Source organism: Bufo bufo, chromosome 1, assembly GCF_905171765.1.
Source record: "Bufo bufo chromosome 1, aBufBuf1.1, whole genome shotgun sequence".
NCBI lineage: Eukaryota > Metazoa > Chordata > Amphibia > Anura > Bufonidae > Bufo > Bufo bufo.
This window is the reverse complement of record NC_053389.1, coordinates 74,901,456-74,919,499: the sequence shown is the minus strand read 5'-3', so window position 1 is coordinate 74,919,499 and position 18,044 is coordinate 74,901,456. Positions and strand designations below refer to the sequence as shown.

Genomic DNA, 18,044 nt, shown 5'->3' with positions numbered 1-18,044 from the left:
CCACAAAACAGAAATAACAAAAGCATTGATGTTATAGTAAATGCATAATAAACAGTGTAAAGCTATATTCAAATTTTGTGCACACAGTGATGTCACTGATGGCATAGAATAGATGTAATAAATGTAGTCATGTGACCAGAGGTGTACACAGATCTCCTAAGGCCCCATAGCAAAAGGTATTGTGAGCCCCCCCTTGCCCCATCTAGCTTCCCATTAAACGTCTTTAAACACTCCCAAGCAATGTAGAATGCAAAGCATGACTCTCCTGATTTCTGATAAATTTCCGATTTTTTTAATTATGTGGAAGAAATATTTAATATAAAAAATTTTATAAAAATAAAGTCACCCTCCAACTATCCAAGATCTATGCTGAAAAAAGTAGAACAGGTGCTTCAAAAAATGATGCTCATTCTGAACACCATTTCTCAATGTATTGTAAGGGATCGCTCTCTCAGGGCGTCAGCAATGACAGACTTCTCATCAAACAGTGCTTTATTTGTCACACAGCACATCAGATTTCCAAGTTTGGCGTCACTTGGCACAATGAAGTTACAGCTTCACCTCACAGTGTGTTACATCCACACAAAACAACAAATGCTTGCCCGGCTAGGCACTCACTATACAGAGGTCTCTCTAACTCACCTCTAGGTCAGTGTTCACACTGCGGTATTCGGCTTAGGTCAGACATCCTCCTAGCTGTGACCAGTGCAAACCACCCTCCTGGTGGAAGCACGGGGGATATGGTCCAGTAGTCCTCCTGACTCTGACCACGCGACACCTCTCCTCTTCAGGCGTCGCTGGGTCCCCCCAAACTCAGGCTTCCTCGTCCTTGTGGCCCCCAGCCCTCCTGGCTGGGACAACACAGGCTCTCTGCAGGTCTGTTCCCTGGGGCCTAACTCCTCATTTCACATACTAAAGATTTCTTTATCCCCAAGTGATTATCGCACCTCAGGCCAGGTGATCGTGGGGAAAAGACAGCAAATCATACCATACATCTCCTCTAATAGGTTTCCTGCACCATTCTAGGAGACACATATGTTCCCTCTTCACATATGAGGCCTGTCACAGTATTTACAACAGTTAATGGATCTAAATAAATTGATAAATCTCCATCTTCCATTCACACTTTATTATAAAACTGGCTTCTTGCAGTCACCACTAGTGGGAGCTCAGTGCATAGGAATGTATACAGTTACCATTGTAAAGGAAGCTGTAAATAATCTCTTTACACTGAGCTCCCACTAGTGGCTGCTGGCTGAAAGTGTAGTGAATCTATGTTGAGACCAGGAGAAGCAGCTCAGCGCTGCCCCTCCCCCTAACACGCCCTATAGCAATTACGTGGTCTGCCTCAGGATATCACAGCTAATGGCTAAAAAGAAAAAAAAAGTTCTGACCGCCGGAACACAGAGGGGGGAACAATGGTACTGGTCCGTAACCCCTTCCCGACATCCATCGTACATGTACAGCTGATGTTGGGTCTTTAAAGATGGCGTCTGCTCTGGAGTGGAGAGAGCACCATAGCCGCTGTGAGCCTGCTGTTTCATACAGCAGACACTCGTAGCTAATGTGACCACGGTGTCCGAGAGGGCTAAAACCCGGAAGCGCGCGCTTCCGGGTTAGACATGCTTTCCCCTGGTGGAGATCAGGGAAAGCGTCCTGTTCTAATAATGAGCTGGAGCTTGTACTAGGCATCTTAGCTCATTATTAGTATATCCTAGTTAAGGGCCTGCAGGTGGCAGCATGGAACTGGGATATAGCAATTTCGGTACTGAATAATGAAGCAAATTCCATTATTCTGTATAAGTTGCAATCTAATGATTGCAAGTTGTGGTCCACCTGGGGACCTAACAAAAAAAATAAAAAATCTTAAAGTTTAAATCACCCCCTTCACCCAAAATAAAAATTAGTTAAAAAATAAATAAAACCATGGGCATCGCTGCATGCAAAAATGCCCATCCTATGAAAATATTTTAAAAAAAAGTTATCCCATACAGTAAATGGAGTAACAGAAAAAAAATTATAAAAATGGCAGATTCACAATTTTTTCTTCTCTTTATCTCCCAGAAAATTTAGATAAGAAGTGATCAAAGTCATACATACCCCACAATTGTATTTTCAAAAAACAAGCCCTCATATGGCTATGTGAACGGAAAAATAAAAAAGATATGGCTCTGGGAAGGCAGGGAGCGAAAAACTAAAACGGAAAGGGTTTAATGAAATGTGTCACAATTTTTTTTTTCCTGCCATTTAAAACCAGATAGTAACACATATCCTTTTTTCTAATCTTTTTTTATTTTCTGATTTCAGATTTTTTATTCTATTTTCTAAACATGATTATGGGGGCGGCCATCTTGTCTGAGCTGTTCTTAACAGCATTTAGAAAGCAGTAAGAAAATTGCTTTACAGCAGCCCCATGGGCCGTAGAAAGAATGGTCAGGAGGGGACCTCATTGACTTCTATGGAGAGTTTTCTAGGCTTTGTGCCATGTGCACGAGGAAAGAATATACAGGGAGTGCAGAATTATTAGGCAAGTTGTATTTTTGAGGATTAATTTTATTATTGAACAACAACCATGTTCTCAATGAACCCAAAAAACTCATTAATATCAAAGCTGAATATTTTTGGAAGTAGTTTTTAGTTTGTTTTTAGTTTTAGCTATTTTAGGGGGATATCTGTGTGTGCAGGTGACTATTACTGTGCATAATTATTAGGCAACTTAACAAAAAACAAATATATACCCATTTCAATTATTTTTTTTTACCAGTGAAACCAATATAACATCTCAACATTCACAAATATAAATTTCTGACATTCAAAAACAAAACAAAAACAAATCAGTGACCAATATAGCCACCTTTCTTTGCAAGGACACTCAAAAGCCTGCCATCCATGGATTCTGTCAGTGTTTTGATCTGTTCACCATCAACATTGCGTGCAGCAGCAACCACAGCCTCCCAGACACTGTTCAGAGAGGTGTACTGTTTTCCCTCCTTGTGAATCTCACATTTGATGATGGACCACAGGTTCTCAATGGGGTTCAGATCAGGTGAACAAAGAGGCCATGTCATTAGATTTTCTTCTTTTATACCCTTTCTTGCCAGCCACGCTGTGGAGTACTTGGACGCGTGTGATGGAGCATTGTCCTGCATGAAAATCATTTTTTCTTGAAGGATGCAGACTTCTTCCTGTACCACTGCTTGAAGAAGGTGTCTTCCAGAAACTGGCAGTAGGACTGGGAGTTGAGCTTGACTCCATCCTCAACCCGAAAAGGCCCCACAAGCTCATCTTTGATGATACCAGCCCAAACCAGTACTCCACCTCCACCTTGCTGGCGTCTGAGTCGGACTGGAGCTCTCTGCCCTTTACCAATCCAGCCACGGGCCCATCCATCTAGCCCATCAAGACTCACTCTCATTTCATCAGTCCATAAAACCTTAGAAAAATCAGTCTTGAGATATTTCTTGGCCCAGTCTTGACGTTTCAGCTTGTGTGTCTTGTTCAGTGGTGGTAGTCTTTCAGCCTTTCTTACCTTGGCCATGTCTCTGAGTATTGCACACCTTGTGCTTTTGGGCACTCCAGTGATGTTGCAGCTCTGAAATATGGCCAAACTGGTGGCAAGTGGCATCTTGGCAGCTGCACGCTTGACTTTTCTCAGTTCATGGGCAGTTATTTTGCGCCTTGGTTTTTCCACACGCTTCTTGCGACCCTGTTGACTATTTTGAATGAAACGCTTGATTGTTCGATGATCACACTTCAGAAGCTTTGCAATTTTAAGAGTGCTGCATCCCTCTGCAAGATATCTCACTATTTTTGACTTTTCTGAGCCTGTCAAGTCCTTCTTTTGACCCATTTTGCCAAAGGAAAGAAAGTTGCCTAATAATTATGCACACCTAATATAGGGTGTTGATGTCATTAGACCACACCCCTTCTCATTACAGAGATGCACATCACCTAATATGCTTAATTGGTAGTAGGCTTTCGAGCCTATACAGCTTGGAGTAAGACAACATGCATAAAGAGGATGATGTGGTCAAAATACTCATTTGCCTAATAATTCTGCACGCAGTGTATAAGCTCTGACAATCACCTATTGTGAATGGCGGACCCTGCCTTATCTATACACAGATGTGATATCATTACAGTAATCTGTTTAAAACAAGAAGGGGCGCCAATTATTACATATAGTGACCTGTGCGAAAACTGAAGGATATTTTGTTTTTTGTTTAAATATAGATAATGACATGGAAAATGTAAAATAACACTATCAAAAATTCTTAAAAAATAAGTTAAACATAAAAAACTTGATTTAAAGGGGTATTCCCATCACATACAATGGGGGCATATGTCTAGGATATGCCCCCATTGTCTGATAGGTGTGAGTCCCACCTCTGGGACCCACACCTACAACGAGAACGGAGAGGGGAGAGCTGTGGCTGGAGGACCCTGGATTTCCCGGGGTCAGTCCACCACCAAGCGCTGCTCCCATAGAAGTGAATGGGAGAGCACCGCGCACGCGTGACCCCTGCTCCCATTAATTTCTATGAGGCAGACGGAAATAGCTGAGCCAGCGCACGGCTATTTTTGACAGCCCCATAGAAATGAATCGAGGGTGGCTGCGCATGCCCAGTGCGCCCTCCGTTATTTTCCCCGCTCTGTTTTCATTGTAGGTGCGGGTACCAGAGGTGGGACTCACACCTATCAGACAATGGGGACATATCCTAGCGATATGCCCCCATTGTCTAAGATGGTAAAACCCCTTTAAACAATAAGTCATTTTCTGATGACTCATTCCCTTTAAGGGTAAATTTACTTATGTCAATAAGGGGCTAAAATGCATTGACAACCCCTGAGTTGTGCACCGACTATATTTACTTCTGACTTAAATTCGAAATCTTCTATAAAAAAGCTATATTTTCTGGAGGACTTTTCCAATTTTTATGTTATTGTGCCAGTTAATGTTAGTGTGCCAGTAAGCCACTTTGCCTTGGCCAGTGTATTTATAGAAAGACCTACCTATGGGGCTTATACTTGTAGTGCACATCTCTTTATCCTTACTTTAGGCCTCATGCGCTTTCGTTTTTAGAGGGGTTGTCCATCAGTATTGCATTTTTATATACGGCTTATAGTTAGAAATGAAAAGGAAACCAAACTCACCCTCAACGATCCCCTTCCACTGCTGCTCTGGTCCCTACTGCTTTCCACTTCCTGATTCCGGTTTGACACGCAAAAAATGCTAGGAAATACCTGCTCAGCCAATCACTAGCTGAGGTGCGTCACACTTCAGCCAGTGATTGGCTGAGGAGGACCAGGAAGTGGAGAGCAGCAGGGACCAGAGCGCCATCACAACAACAGCGCTAGGAGACCGGTGAGGATGAGTATGACTTCTTTTTATATTTTAAAAACTGATAATTTAAAACCGCTGGAAACCCCTATATTAAGAAATCAAATAGAATGGACCCATTAAGGAAGGAAGCCACTGCACAAACACATAAACTTAACCTATAATAAGTTGTGGAGAAGACATTTCTCTCGCAGTTAATTCCGGTTTTCCCTGTCCAGTGATTTGCAATTATTGCAGTTATTATCTTTGACAGTCACATAAACCATCGTCTTATTCAAAATTAAAAAGCTTCTAGTTTTCCGCTTTATTACGTTGTTACATTTAACCTCTGTAATATCTTGAGTTTTAGATCGATAATGTATTTCCATGAATAACATCCATATGATTAATGATCTCTGACCTTCTTCTGTTTCCTCTGTGCTCTGGTTTCTATCACTTCATTAATAGTAGAGCAGAAAGCTACGCAGCACATAAGGATTTAAAGGGGTCAGCAACTTTTTTTTATTTATTTTTTGGCAAGCCACCTTCCTGGACAGACCTGCATAGGAAAGCATACTTACTTGCTTCCTAGCACTGGGTCTCAGCCTATTCACTCTCCGACCTCGCTCGGGTCCCCCTCGTTAACATCTGCGTTGACTTTTCTGCAGCCAATTGCTGGCTGCAGCAGTGACCTGCTCCCATTGTGTTGTGTCAATTGAGCACGTGATGCAAGAAGTAGAGGTCACGTGAACAGTGAAAGGCACACGACAGCTGCAGGTCGGGGATGACTGGAAAGGTGGTGACTAGTGTTGGGCGAGCATGCTCGGCTGAACACTAATTTTACACAAGCATCGCGATGCTCGGCACATCGCGGTGTTCGGCCAAATACAGCGTGTGCTCGAGCGCGATGCTCGAGTCTCCTCCCTGCACGTTTCATTACAGTGATTGGCTGGCCGGAACAAGTCATCGGGTGCTATATAGCACCCGGAGACACGTGTTCGGCTCAGTCTTAGTCAGGGAGAGATGGAGAGCAGAAGGGAGAGATAGTGTAGGGATTGAAATAGGAATATTTTAGCTTTTATACTTGTTATAGACCTAAAAGTCCTATTGTGTGTGTGGCAGCAATATTAATTATTAGCACAACCTGCACTAAATTGCTAAACCTTGTTAGAGACCCGAAAGTCCTTTTAAGGACTATACTGGTAGTTGTATCTGGCAGCAATAAATATTTTTAGCGCAACCTGCACTAAATAGCTTGCAATTGTTTGGCCACAGCAGACAGTGACATTATCTGCGCTACATCTCCTGTCTAACATCTGCGCAGCCTAAAAATATCTGTGACATCCAGTGTACTTTTTCCGTAGATGGTGTCCGCTGCGGACAGTTACATTTCTTGCGCTACATCTCCTGTATAACGTTAGCGCATCTGAAATATCAGTGACATTCAGTGTAATTTTTTTCGCTGCTAGTGACAGCGACATTACCTGCGCTACATCTCCCGTATAACGTTTGCCCATCCGAAATATCAGTGACATTCATTCAGTGTAATTTTTATTAGGCGGTGGTGACAGCGACATTACTTGCACTAGACCTCCTGTTTAACGTGTGCGCATCCTAAATATCTGACATTCTGTGTACTTTATTTGCGCATGCACTTACAAAACCTGCGCTACTGTACGTGTGACATACTTGCAAGCATATATACCATTTAATATGCGCAAGGTGAGCAGTAAGGTAAGGGGAAGTGGCCGTGTTGCTGATGGTGCACGCAGAGGCCGTGGCCCTGGGTGCAGTGAAACTGTGCCTGCTGCCAGAGCACAAGAAACATACTCATCTACGATACCTGGCTTCATGTCCCGGTTTGCAGGGCGGCGCAGGACACCACTCTCAAAGTAACACCAGTGCGACCAGATGGTCGGTTGGATTGCAGCAGATAATTCTTCCAGTCGGTTAAGCACCACCCTGTCTTCCACAAAGTAGCCAAGAGTCTGGTCAACAGAATCCTCACCCTGAAACTCCTTCCACCCACCACGGAGAGTCTTGGCAAACAAGTGATCCCACACTCGGATATTCCGAGGAGCTGTTTTTATCGCCATTCCTTGATTTGGGCCTCTTGCCAAGCGGGTCACACTGACACTGTTATGTGCTGGCCAATACCCTGTCCAAGACGCAGGCACGGATGCCTCCCACCATGCACCTGGACCTTTGCAAACACCATCAGCTAGCACATCCACTTATGTGTCCCAGCACAGCGTACTAATGTCTATACCCCAGGCCTTTGAACGAAAGCGCAAATACCCAGCCACCCACCCACAGATCATAACACTAAATGCGCACCTTTCCAAATTGCTGGCCCTGGAAATGTTGCCATTTAGGCTTGTGGACACTAAGGCTTTCCGCAGCCTGATGGTACTCTGTCCCTCATTACTCAGTCCCGAGCCGCCAATATATTTCACGGTGTGCAGTCCCAGCCTTACACCAGCATGTGTCCCGTAACATCATCCGTGCCCTGACCAATGCAGTTATTGGGAAGGTCCACTTAATGACTGACACATGGACAAGTGCTTTTGGCCAGGGACGCTACATTTCACTGACGGCACACTGGGTGAATGTTGTGGAGGCCGGGAGCGAGTCGTACCCTGGGAGGGCACGGGTGCTACCGACGCCAAGGGTTGCGGGCCCTACTTCCATCAGGGTTTCCGTTAGTGGCTGCAACCCCCCTTCTCCTCCTCAGCCTCCTCCTCCACTTTCACCTCTGAATTATCATCTTGCAGCATCAGTCAGACATCATTCAGTAGCTGGAAGCAGTGCAGCACTGCATTGGGGAAGCGGCAGCAGGCCGTGTTTAAACTGATCTGCTTAGGTGACAAACAGCACACCATCGCAGAGCTGTGGCAGGGGATAAGGGACCAGAATGAGCTGTGGTTCTCGCCACTCAACCTACAACCAGGCATGGTTGTGTCTGATAATGGCTGGAACTTGGTGGCGGCTTTGGAGCTTGGCAAGCTCACACACATACCATGCCTAGCCCACGTGTTCCACTTAGTGGTTCAGTGGTTTCTCAAAACCTACCCCAATTTTCCTGAGCTGCTGGTGAAGGTGAGCCGCGTGTGTGCCCAATTCCGCAAGTCAGCGACAGCTTTCGCCGGTCTGGCAACTCTGCAGCAGCGCTTGCAATTGCCAACTCACCGACTGTTGTGTGACGTGAGCACACACTGGAACTCGACGTTCCACATATTGGCCAGGCTTTGTGAGCAGCAGAGGGCATTAGTGGAATACCAGCTGCAACATGGTCGTCGCCTTTCCAGTCAGCTTCCGCTCTTCACAAGGAACGAGTGGGCATTGATGTCTTACCTCTGTGAGGTTTTACGCAACTTTGAGGAATCAACACAGATGGTGAGCGGCGATAACGCTATTTTCAGCGTAACCATCCCACTATTGTGTCTACTCAAATGCTAGCTGCTCACAATTAAGGCGGACGCTTTGCATGTGGAAGAGGTGGAAATGGGGGAAGACAGTACACAGGGTGATAGCCAGACCACCCTCAGTTCGTCTTCTCAGCGCAAATTGGATGATGAGGAGGAGGAGGAGCAGGAGACGGTTGCCTCCGCTACAGAGGGTAGTACCCACGGACGTTTTATTCTATCTGTTCAGTGTGGATGGGTAGAAGAGGAGGAAGAGGATGAGGAGACTGAATGTCATCCTCCTGATGAGGACAGCGAAGTCTTGTCTGTTGCGACTCTGGCACACATGGCTGACTTTATGGTAGGCTGCCTTTCCCATGACCCTCGCGTTGTATGCATTTTGGCCAACACCGATTACTGGTTGTTCACCCTTCTTGTCCCCCGCTACAAAGAGAACTTCTCATCTCTTATTTCTGTGGTGGAGAGGATGAGCAACATGGTGCAATACCAGAAGGTCCTTGTGGGAAAATTGCTCCAAAAATTTCAAGCTGACAACGCTGGCTGCATAGTACGTAGTTCCTTGGCCAACCGAGGAGGGGAGACGAGGGGAACACACAGCAGTTCCAACATAGGCAGGGCAACACTCTCCAAGGCCTAGGACAGTTTTATGACACCCCACCAGCACCCTCAACCTGATGCACGGCCTAGTGTCACAAGGAGGGAAAAATTTTGGAAGATGGTGAAGGAGTACATAGCAGACCGTGTCAGTGATCCCTGTGTGCCTTACAACTATTGGGTGTCCAAGCTGGACACATGGCATGAACTGGCGCCTTGGAGGAGCTGGCCTGCCCTGCCGCCAGCGTTTTGTCAGAGCGTGTATTTAGTGCTGCTGGTGGCATATTAACTGATAAGCGCATCCGCCTGTCAACGGAAAATGCTCACTCATTGACTCTTATAAAAATGAAAAAGGCCTGGATTGCCCCTGACTGCTCTACTTCACCAGAGGAAAGCGGCTAAACATAAAGGCACTCTAAACGTGGCTTTTATGTTGTATTAAATACACTGTATTCCCATGCACCCCTTCCACCACTAAAAAGGGTATATGGTTCAATCTCCCTTTTCTTGTCCTCCTCCTCCATCATATCAACATGCTTATTAGACTGCCCTCGCTCCTAATTAGTGTTGAGCGCGAATATTCGAATATCGAAATTTTTAAGCGAATATCGGCATTCACTAATTTGCGAATATTTCTAATATAGTGCTATACATTCGTTATTTCGAATATTCGTTTTTTCAATTTTTTTATTGTTACCCTAGCTTTGTCCAAAAGCAGTACTTTTTAGAGAGGATTCCTTGCTCCCTGCCGGCTCAAGTCAGTGCCCGTTGCCGCCTCTATCTACTTCCCATGCGCATGGAGCGTCCCCATCATGGGAACGCCTCCATGCTAGAATGTACTGTCGGATGTGAGAATCAAGTTGCAATCGCAATGCGAATAATATAACTTGAATAGATCGCATAACAATTTTAGATTGTACCTGTTTTACAATGGTTGGCTTTCTTGAATTAGTGAAGATGGAGAATATTTTGTTTTGACTAATAAATATATTCGTCATCCTCGCTAATTTAAAGTAATTTAGTAAACCAGGTCTAAGTTGAAATCGCAATGCGATTAATTCAAGTTATATTAATCGCATTGCGATTTTAACTTGTAGCTATCGCATTGCAATGTTTTAGATGGTCAGATCAGCAGCAGGCACTCGCCCCTAATGTTTTAGAGGGTCAGCTCAGCAGCAGACCTTTACCCCTAATGTTTTAGATGGTCAGATAAGCAGCAGGCTACCGCCCCTAATGTTTTAGATGGTCAGATCAGCAGGCCTTTGCTCCAACAGTTTTTGAGGGTCACCAGCAGGCCATCAATCATAATTTTTCAAGGGTGTGTATGATGTCCTCTTTATGTGTAATAAATGGTGCATTGTAGTGTCTGTTCCGTGTAATTTTTGGCAGCCCTTTCACTTAGTGCATAGGCTTTATGAGTGTAGGAGTCCCACTACCTGAACAATTGTACCACAATGTGAATGAGGCCCTCCTTCATGTAATATACAGGTTGTATCGGATTGCCTCTTCCTTGTAATTTTTGGCAGCACTTGCACTTTATATACAAGTAAATATACAGGAAAGAATGTTTCCTAACAATTTTTCCTCTAAAATCGATTTTATCTTCGGCTTTAAGCGTATTATTGTCAGTCTGTAAAATTGGCGTACTAGAAGATCCAGAAGACATGGTCCATATCGGAACGAATGACAAAGTTAGAGGTAGGTGGAGAGTCCTTAAAAATGATTTCAGGGATTTAGGTCAAAAGCTTAGGGCAAGGACCTCAAAAGGTAGTATTTTCCGAAATACTGCCTGTACCATGGGCCCCACAAGAAAGGCAGCGGGAGATTAGGGAGATTAACAAGTGGCTCAAGAACTGGTGTAGGAAGGAGGGGTTTGGGTTCCTGGAGAACTGGACCGACTTCTCTGTTGGCTACAGGCTCTATCGTAGGGACGGGCAGCACCTCAATGGGGAAGGGGCAGCTGTGTTAGGGAGAAAGATGGCTAGAAGGTTGGAGGAGTGTTTAAACTAGGGACTAGGGGAGGGAAATTACATTATAGGAGGGGAAGATAGTGCAGATAGAGACCGGGGGCAAGGTAGTGGGACTGGGGGAGGAATGGAAGGAGGGACTAGAACAGTTCAGAAGGAAAGGTGTAGGGTAAAAAATATACATAAACCTCTCAAATGTATGTATACTAATGCCAGAAGCCTGACTAATAAAACTGGGGAACTGGAATTAGTGATGTGTGAGGAGGACTATGACATAGTGGGAATAACTGAGACATGGCTGGATGATAGCTATGACTGGGCGGTTAATGTACAAGGTTACAGTCTGTTTAGAAAGGATCGTCAAAACTGGAGAGAGGGAGGGGTGTGCCTTTATGTAAAGTCCTGTCTAAAGCCCACAGTCTGGGAATATATAAGTGAGGGACATGAACATGTGGAGTCACTGTGGGTAGAGATACATGGAGCTAAAAACAATAATAAATTACTAATAGGAGTTTACTATAAACCACCTAATATACCAGAGTCCACAGAAAATCTACTACTAAACGAGATAGACAAGGCGGCAAATCATAATGAGGTGGTTATTATGGGGGACTTCAACTACCCAGATATAGACTGGGAAACTGAAACTTGTATATCTCATAAAGGAAACAGGTTCTTGGCAATAACCAAAGACAATTACCTCTCCCAACTGGAGGGAAGGCCATACTGGACTTAGTATTAACCAATAGACCTGACAGAACAACAGACGTGCAGGTTGGGGGACAACTGGGAAATAGTGACATAAAGTTATAACCTTCCAATTATCATTCAAAAGAGCGTTTCTACAGGGAGGAACAAAAATACCAAACTTCAAATAAGCTAAATTTAGACAACTAAGAGAGGCCATAGGGCTAACTAACTGGTACAAAGTCCTCAAAAATAAAAATACAGCCACAAAATGGGATATATTTTAAAAGCATCCTAAAATCTCATTGTGAGAGGTACGTACCGTATGGGAATAAGAGGTTAAGGAACAAAAAGAAACCAATGTGGATAAATAGAACTGTAAAGAAAGCAATAAATGACAAAAAGAAAGCACATAAATCACTAAAACAGGAGGGTACACGGAAGCACAGAAAAACTTTAAGGAAAAAAATAGAACATGTAAAAAACTAATAAAAGCGGCCAAACTAGAGACAGAGAGATTGATTGCCAAAGAGAGTAAAACTAACCCTAAAATGTTCTTCAACTATATCAATGTTAAAAAGTATAAATCTAAAGGTGTCGGCCCTTTAAAGAGTAATGAGGGGGGAGTCGCAGAGAGCGACGAGGAGAAAGCAAAGCTGTTAAATATTTTTTCCCCCAATGTATTCACTGAGGAAAATAAACTGTCAGATGAAATGCAGAATGTAAAAATAAATTTCCCATTAAAAGTGCTCTGTCTGACCCAGGAAGAAGTTCAACAGCGACCTAAAAAGATTAAAATAGACAAATCGCCAGGACCGGATGGCATACACCCCCGTATCCTAAGGGAATTAAGTAATGTCATAGCCAGACCCTTATTTCTGATATTTGCAGACTCTATACTGACAGGGAATGTCCCACAGGATTGGCGCAAAGCCAATGTGGTGCAAATATTCAAAAATGGTCCAAAAACAGAGCCTGTAAACTGTAGGCCGGTAAGTTTAACATCTGTTGTGGGTAAACTGTTTGAAGGTTTTCTAAGAGATGCTACCTTAGAGGATCTCAACGGAAATAAGCAAATAACGCCATATCAGCATGGCTTCATGACGGATCGGTCATGCCAAACTAATTTAATCAGTTTCTATGAGGAGGTAAGTTCTAGACTTGACAGCGGCGAATCAATGGATGTCGTATATCTGGACTTCTCCAAAGCATTTGACACTGTATCACATAAAAGGTTAGTATATAAAATGAGAATGCTCGGACTGGGAGAAAACATCTGTATGTGGGTAAGTAACTGGCTCAATGATAGAAAATAGAGGGTTGTTATTAACGGTACACACTCAGATTGGGTCACTGTCACTAGTGGGGTACCTCAGGGGTCAGTATTGGGCCCTATTCTTCTTCAATATATGTATTAATGATCTTGTAGAAGGCTTGCATAGTAAAGTATAAATTTTCGCAGATGACACTAAACTGTGTAAAGTAATTAACACTGAAGAGGACAGTATACTACTACAGAGGGATCTGGATAGATTGGAGGCTTGGGCAGATAAGTGGCAGATGAGGTTTAACATTGACAAATGTAAAGTTATGCACATGGGAAGGAATAATGCAAGTCACCCGTACATACTAAATAGTAAAACACTCGGTAACACTGACATGGAAAAGGATCTAGAAATTTTAATAAACAGCCAACTAAGCTGCAAAAACCAGTGTCAGGCAGCTGCTGCCAAGGCCAATAAGATAATGGGTTGCATCAGAAGGGGCATAGATTCCCGTGATAAGAACATAGTCCTACCACTTTACAAATCACTGGTCAGACCACACATGGAGTACTGTGTACAGGTCTGGGCTCCTGTAAACAAGGCAGACATAGCAGAGCTGGAGAGGGTCCAGAGGAGGGCAACTAAAGTAATAACTGGAATGGGGCAACTACAGTACCCTGAAAGATTATCAAAATTAGGGTTATTTACTTTAGAAAAAAAACTACTGAGGGGAGATCTAATTACTATGTATAAATATATCAGGAGTCAGTACAGAGATCTATCCCATCATCTATTTATCCCCAGGACTGTGACGAGGGGACATCCTCTGCGTCTGGAGAAACTGAAGGTTTGTACACAAACATAGAAGAGGATTCTTTACGGTAAGAGCAGTGAGACTATGGAACTCTCTGCCTGAGGAGGTGGTGATGGTGAGTACAATAAAGGAATTCAAGAGGGGCCTGGATGTATTTCTGGAGTGTAATAATATTACAGGCTATAGCTACTAGAATTGGAGTCGTGAAGGAATTTTTTATTCCCCTCAAGTGGGGAAAATTGGCTTCTACCTCACAGTTTTTTTTTCCTTCCTCTGGATCAACTTGTGGGGTGATGGGCCGAACTGGATGGATGGGTGTCTTTTTTCGGCCTTGTGTACTATGTTACTATGTTACTCGGACAACATCGTTCCCAGCAGCAACCTGGGAGTCCAAGATGCATCCAGACATCATCCCCATGCTGTTCCCGAACCATTTCAGTGGTGTTTCCATTAATTTCTGACCTTTTCATGTGAACCAGCCACCATTCCCTATTCAGAGCAGGGGGTGCCTGGTTTAAATGCTCGGGTTCTCCCATTGACTTCCATTGTGCTCGGGTGCTAGGTAGAGCACCTGAGCTCAACCAACACTAGTGGTGGCCACAGCAGTGGTGCTGGACTGGTGGGACATTTAAAAGCGGAGTGAGGTTTTTTTTTCTTTCTTTCATACAGCCTCTTGCTCTCCTGGTTCTCTAGAATGATGGATCGCTAAGGGCTCATGTACACGCTTCCGTTTCGTTGTTTTTTTTGCAGACCATATGTGGAACCATTCACTTCAATGGGGCTGTAGAAAATACAGAAGTTACTCCATGTGCATTCCATTTCCATTTGTTCGCATGGCCGTTCCGCAAAAAACTAATGCATGTCCTATTATTGTCCGCAAATCATGGTCCGAGGCCCCATTCAAGGTCCGCAAAAAATAGGTCCGCAAAAAATACGGAACGTACACTGAACACATCCGTATGTCATCCGTATTTGATCCATATTTTGTGGATCCATACTGTAGAAATGCTATGCCCAGCCCATATTGCTCATGTGTTTGGTGATTAATAAGTTACTGTTTCTGTATACGATCCGCAAAAAACGGATCACATACGGAAACCATACGGATATGTTTTGTGCAATAACAGAATGGAAGAGGACTTAAATCAGAGAAAAAAAAACCTCAGATATGAAACATCGGATCAGTGAAAAACGGACTACAAAACAACAACGGTCGTGTGCATGAGCCCTAAGTAAAAAGTATCATTACATTCAGGTGAGCTAGCCTTACAAGGCACTGTGCGTGGTTTACCAGTGAAGTTTCTGTCGACGAACTCCCTTTAATGTCACCTAATGTTAGCTACTTTGTCGCTTCTTATTAGTGATGAGGAAATCGAAGTCCACAAAGTGGACTTCAATCCAAATTTCAGGATAAATTAGATTTTCTGCGAAGCCGAATTTCATCATTCTTCACTGTAGCGAATTGATTTAACCTGAAATTGTGTAAAAAACTAAATTAATACTTACCTGATCCATTTGCTCGCAACGGGCTGGCTGCCGCCATCTTGCTTGAAGATCTCGGACGAAATCCTGTGCGTGGTGACGCATGACATCACCACACCGGCCCGCTGCGAGCAAATGGATCAGGTATTATTTTTTTTGTTTCTTTTAAATTGTACACTCTATTATTAATCTCAGATGCATCTGAGAGGTACTATGAAGGGGAAGGGGGGGGGGGGGGGGGGAATCACCACTCCGTCATTGCACCCACTACTTACAAAGAAATGCGCTTCGTAACAAAGTAATTCACCACAAAACAAATTTATTTTGTAAAATTCTACTTCTGATGTTTTTTTTTTTTCTAGAATTGTTCATTCCTAGTTAACATTGTCTGTCCTCCTGCTTGAAATACATAAATACATAAAATATGAAGCCTTGGTTTTATGTTGCATTTATTTACTCACCATTGATGATAGTTCTGTTTGGATGATACTGGTGAGAATTTCATCTATACAATCATGGAGTGCCGCCCTTGCCAGGTGATCATCAACAAAATCTCTCACCATCCTTCTGAGTACATGAGCGGATAGATCTCTCAAGATTTCAATTAGCAGTTCATCAAGAAGAGACATTGAGTGGGACCCTGATGATCTTCTGTAATTACTGTGGTGGAAAAAAAAACCATCTCAACGTACAGTTTACTGCATGTTATAACAATTTGTTATAATGACTGTAATCCCTGCTAAACTACAAGTACATTACTAAATTACAGTACAACATTGTAATATATATACTCCAAAAAAAGTTACTTCAGTGAGAATGGAGTGCCAGCGTCTGAATGGGCGATCCACCAACTAAACGCAATAAAGTAAAAATTTCCACGGCACATCCAAAGCAAGGCGTGTGTTTATTCATCATAAAGCAACGTTCCAGTCCTCTTAAAAGGTTCCATTGAGAGGACTGAAACGTTGCTTTCTGGTGAACAAACACATACCTTGCTTTGGATGTGCCGTGGGATTTTTTCCTTTATATACGGTGCCTTGCAAAAGTATTCACCCCCCTTGACTTTTTTTGTGTTTTGGTGCCTCACAATCTGGAATTAACATGGATTGTTTGAAGATTTGCATCATTTAATTTACAGAACATGCCCACAACTTTGAAGATGTTTTTTTTTTTTTTTTTATTGTGAAGCAAACAACAAATAGGACAAAATAACAGAAAAAGTCAATGTGCATAACTCTTCACCCCACTAAAGTTAATACTTTGTAGAGCCACCTTTTGCGGCAATCACAGCTCCAAGTCGCTTTGGATAAGTCTCTATGAGCTTGCCACATCTTACCACTGGGATTTTTGACCATTCCTCCTTGCAGAACTGCTCCAGCTCCTTCAAGTTGGATGGTTTGCGCTTGTGAACAGCAATCTTTAAGTCTGACCACAGATTTTCTATTGGATTAAGATCTGGGTTTTAACTAGGCCATTCCAACACATTTACATGTTCCTCTTAAACCACTCAAGTGTTGCTTTAGCCGTGTGTTTGGGGTCATTGTCCTGCTGGAAGGTGAACCTCCGTTCTAGCCATAAATCACGCACAGAGTGGTGCAGGTTTTGCTCAAGAATATCCCTGTATTTGGCACCATCCATCTTTCCCTCAACTCTGACCGGTTTCCCAGTCCCGGCTGCTGAAAAACATCCCCCCAGCATGATGCTGCCTCCACCATGTTTCACTGTGGGGATGGTGTTCTTTGGGTGATGTGATGTGTTGGGTTTGCTCCAGACATCGTGTTTTCTTTGATGGCTGAAAAGTTAAATTTTAGTCTCATCAGACCAGAACACCTTCCTTTATACATTTTGGGAGTCTCCAGGGCCGGTGCAACCATATAGGTGAACTAGGCGTTCACCTAGGACGTCGCCCTGACTGGGGCTGCAGCCCTGGGTGAGCGGCTCTTGAGCCGCCCCCAGCGCCGTTACAGGGGGGCCAGGAGGTGGAGGTCCTTCTTAAATATGGCAGAGCAGGCATCTGCTTACCCTGATGGCAGGTGCCTGCTCTGCCAGTAAATTACCGGAGGAGAGGAGGCGGGTGGCAAGGGAGGCTGTTCTAGCAGCTTCCCACTCCTCCCTCGTGCGCCCTCTGTGATGCCAGAATATGACGTCATTTCGGCCCCGGCATACTAAACGGCACGCTGGAGGACTGAGGAGCTGCACCACACTGGACCCCAGGGAGGTGAGTGTTTAAGTGTTTGACTGAGTAAGTGTCTGCCTGTGTATTTATGTCAGTGAGTGAGTGTATGTATGTCTGTCTTTCTGTCAGTAAATGTATGTGTGTCTGTCATTGAGTGTCTGTGTGTGTATGTCAGTGAGTGAGTGTATGTCAGTGAGTGTGGATGTCTGTCGGTCAGTAAGTGTCTGTGTTTTTGTCAGTGAGTATGTGTATGTTTGTGAGTGAGTATGTGTATGTTTGTCAGTGATTTACTTTGTGTGTGTGTGTGTTTCAGT

At 43.7% G+C, this 18,044-nt stretch overlaps 1 protein-coding gene across 2 annotated transcripts in view; it reads right to left on the bottom strand.

Annotated features, from left to right (window-relative positions):
- The window catches only part of LOC120986835, a 129,032-nt gene that overhangs the window by 30,310 nt on the left and 80,678 nt on the right, over positions 1-18,044 (bottom strand). For both annotated transcript variants that reach the window (XM_040415540.1, XM_040415539.1), the window contains exon 8: positions 16,016-16,214. In XM_040415540.1, the coding sequence (XP_040271474.1) occupies positions 16,016-16,214 (199 nt within the window). The remainder of the gene's footprint in view (positions 1-16,015; positions 16,215-18,044) is intronic.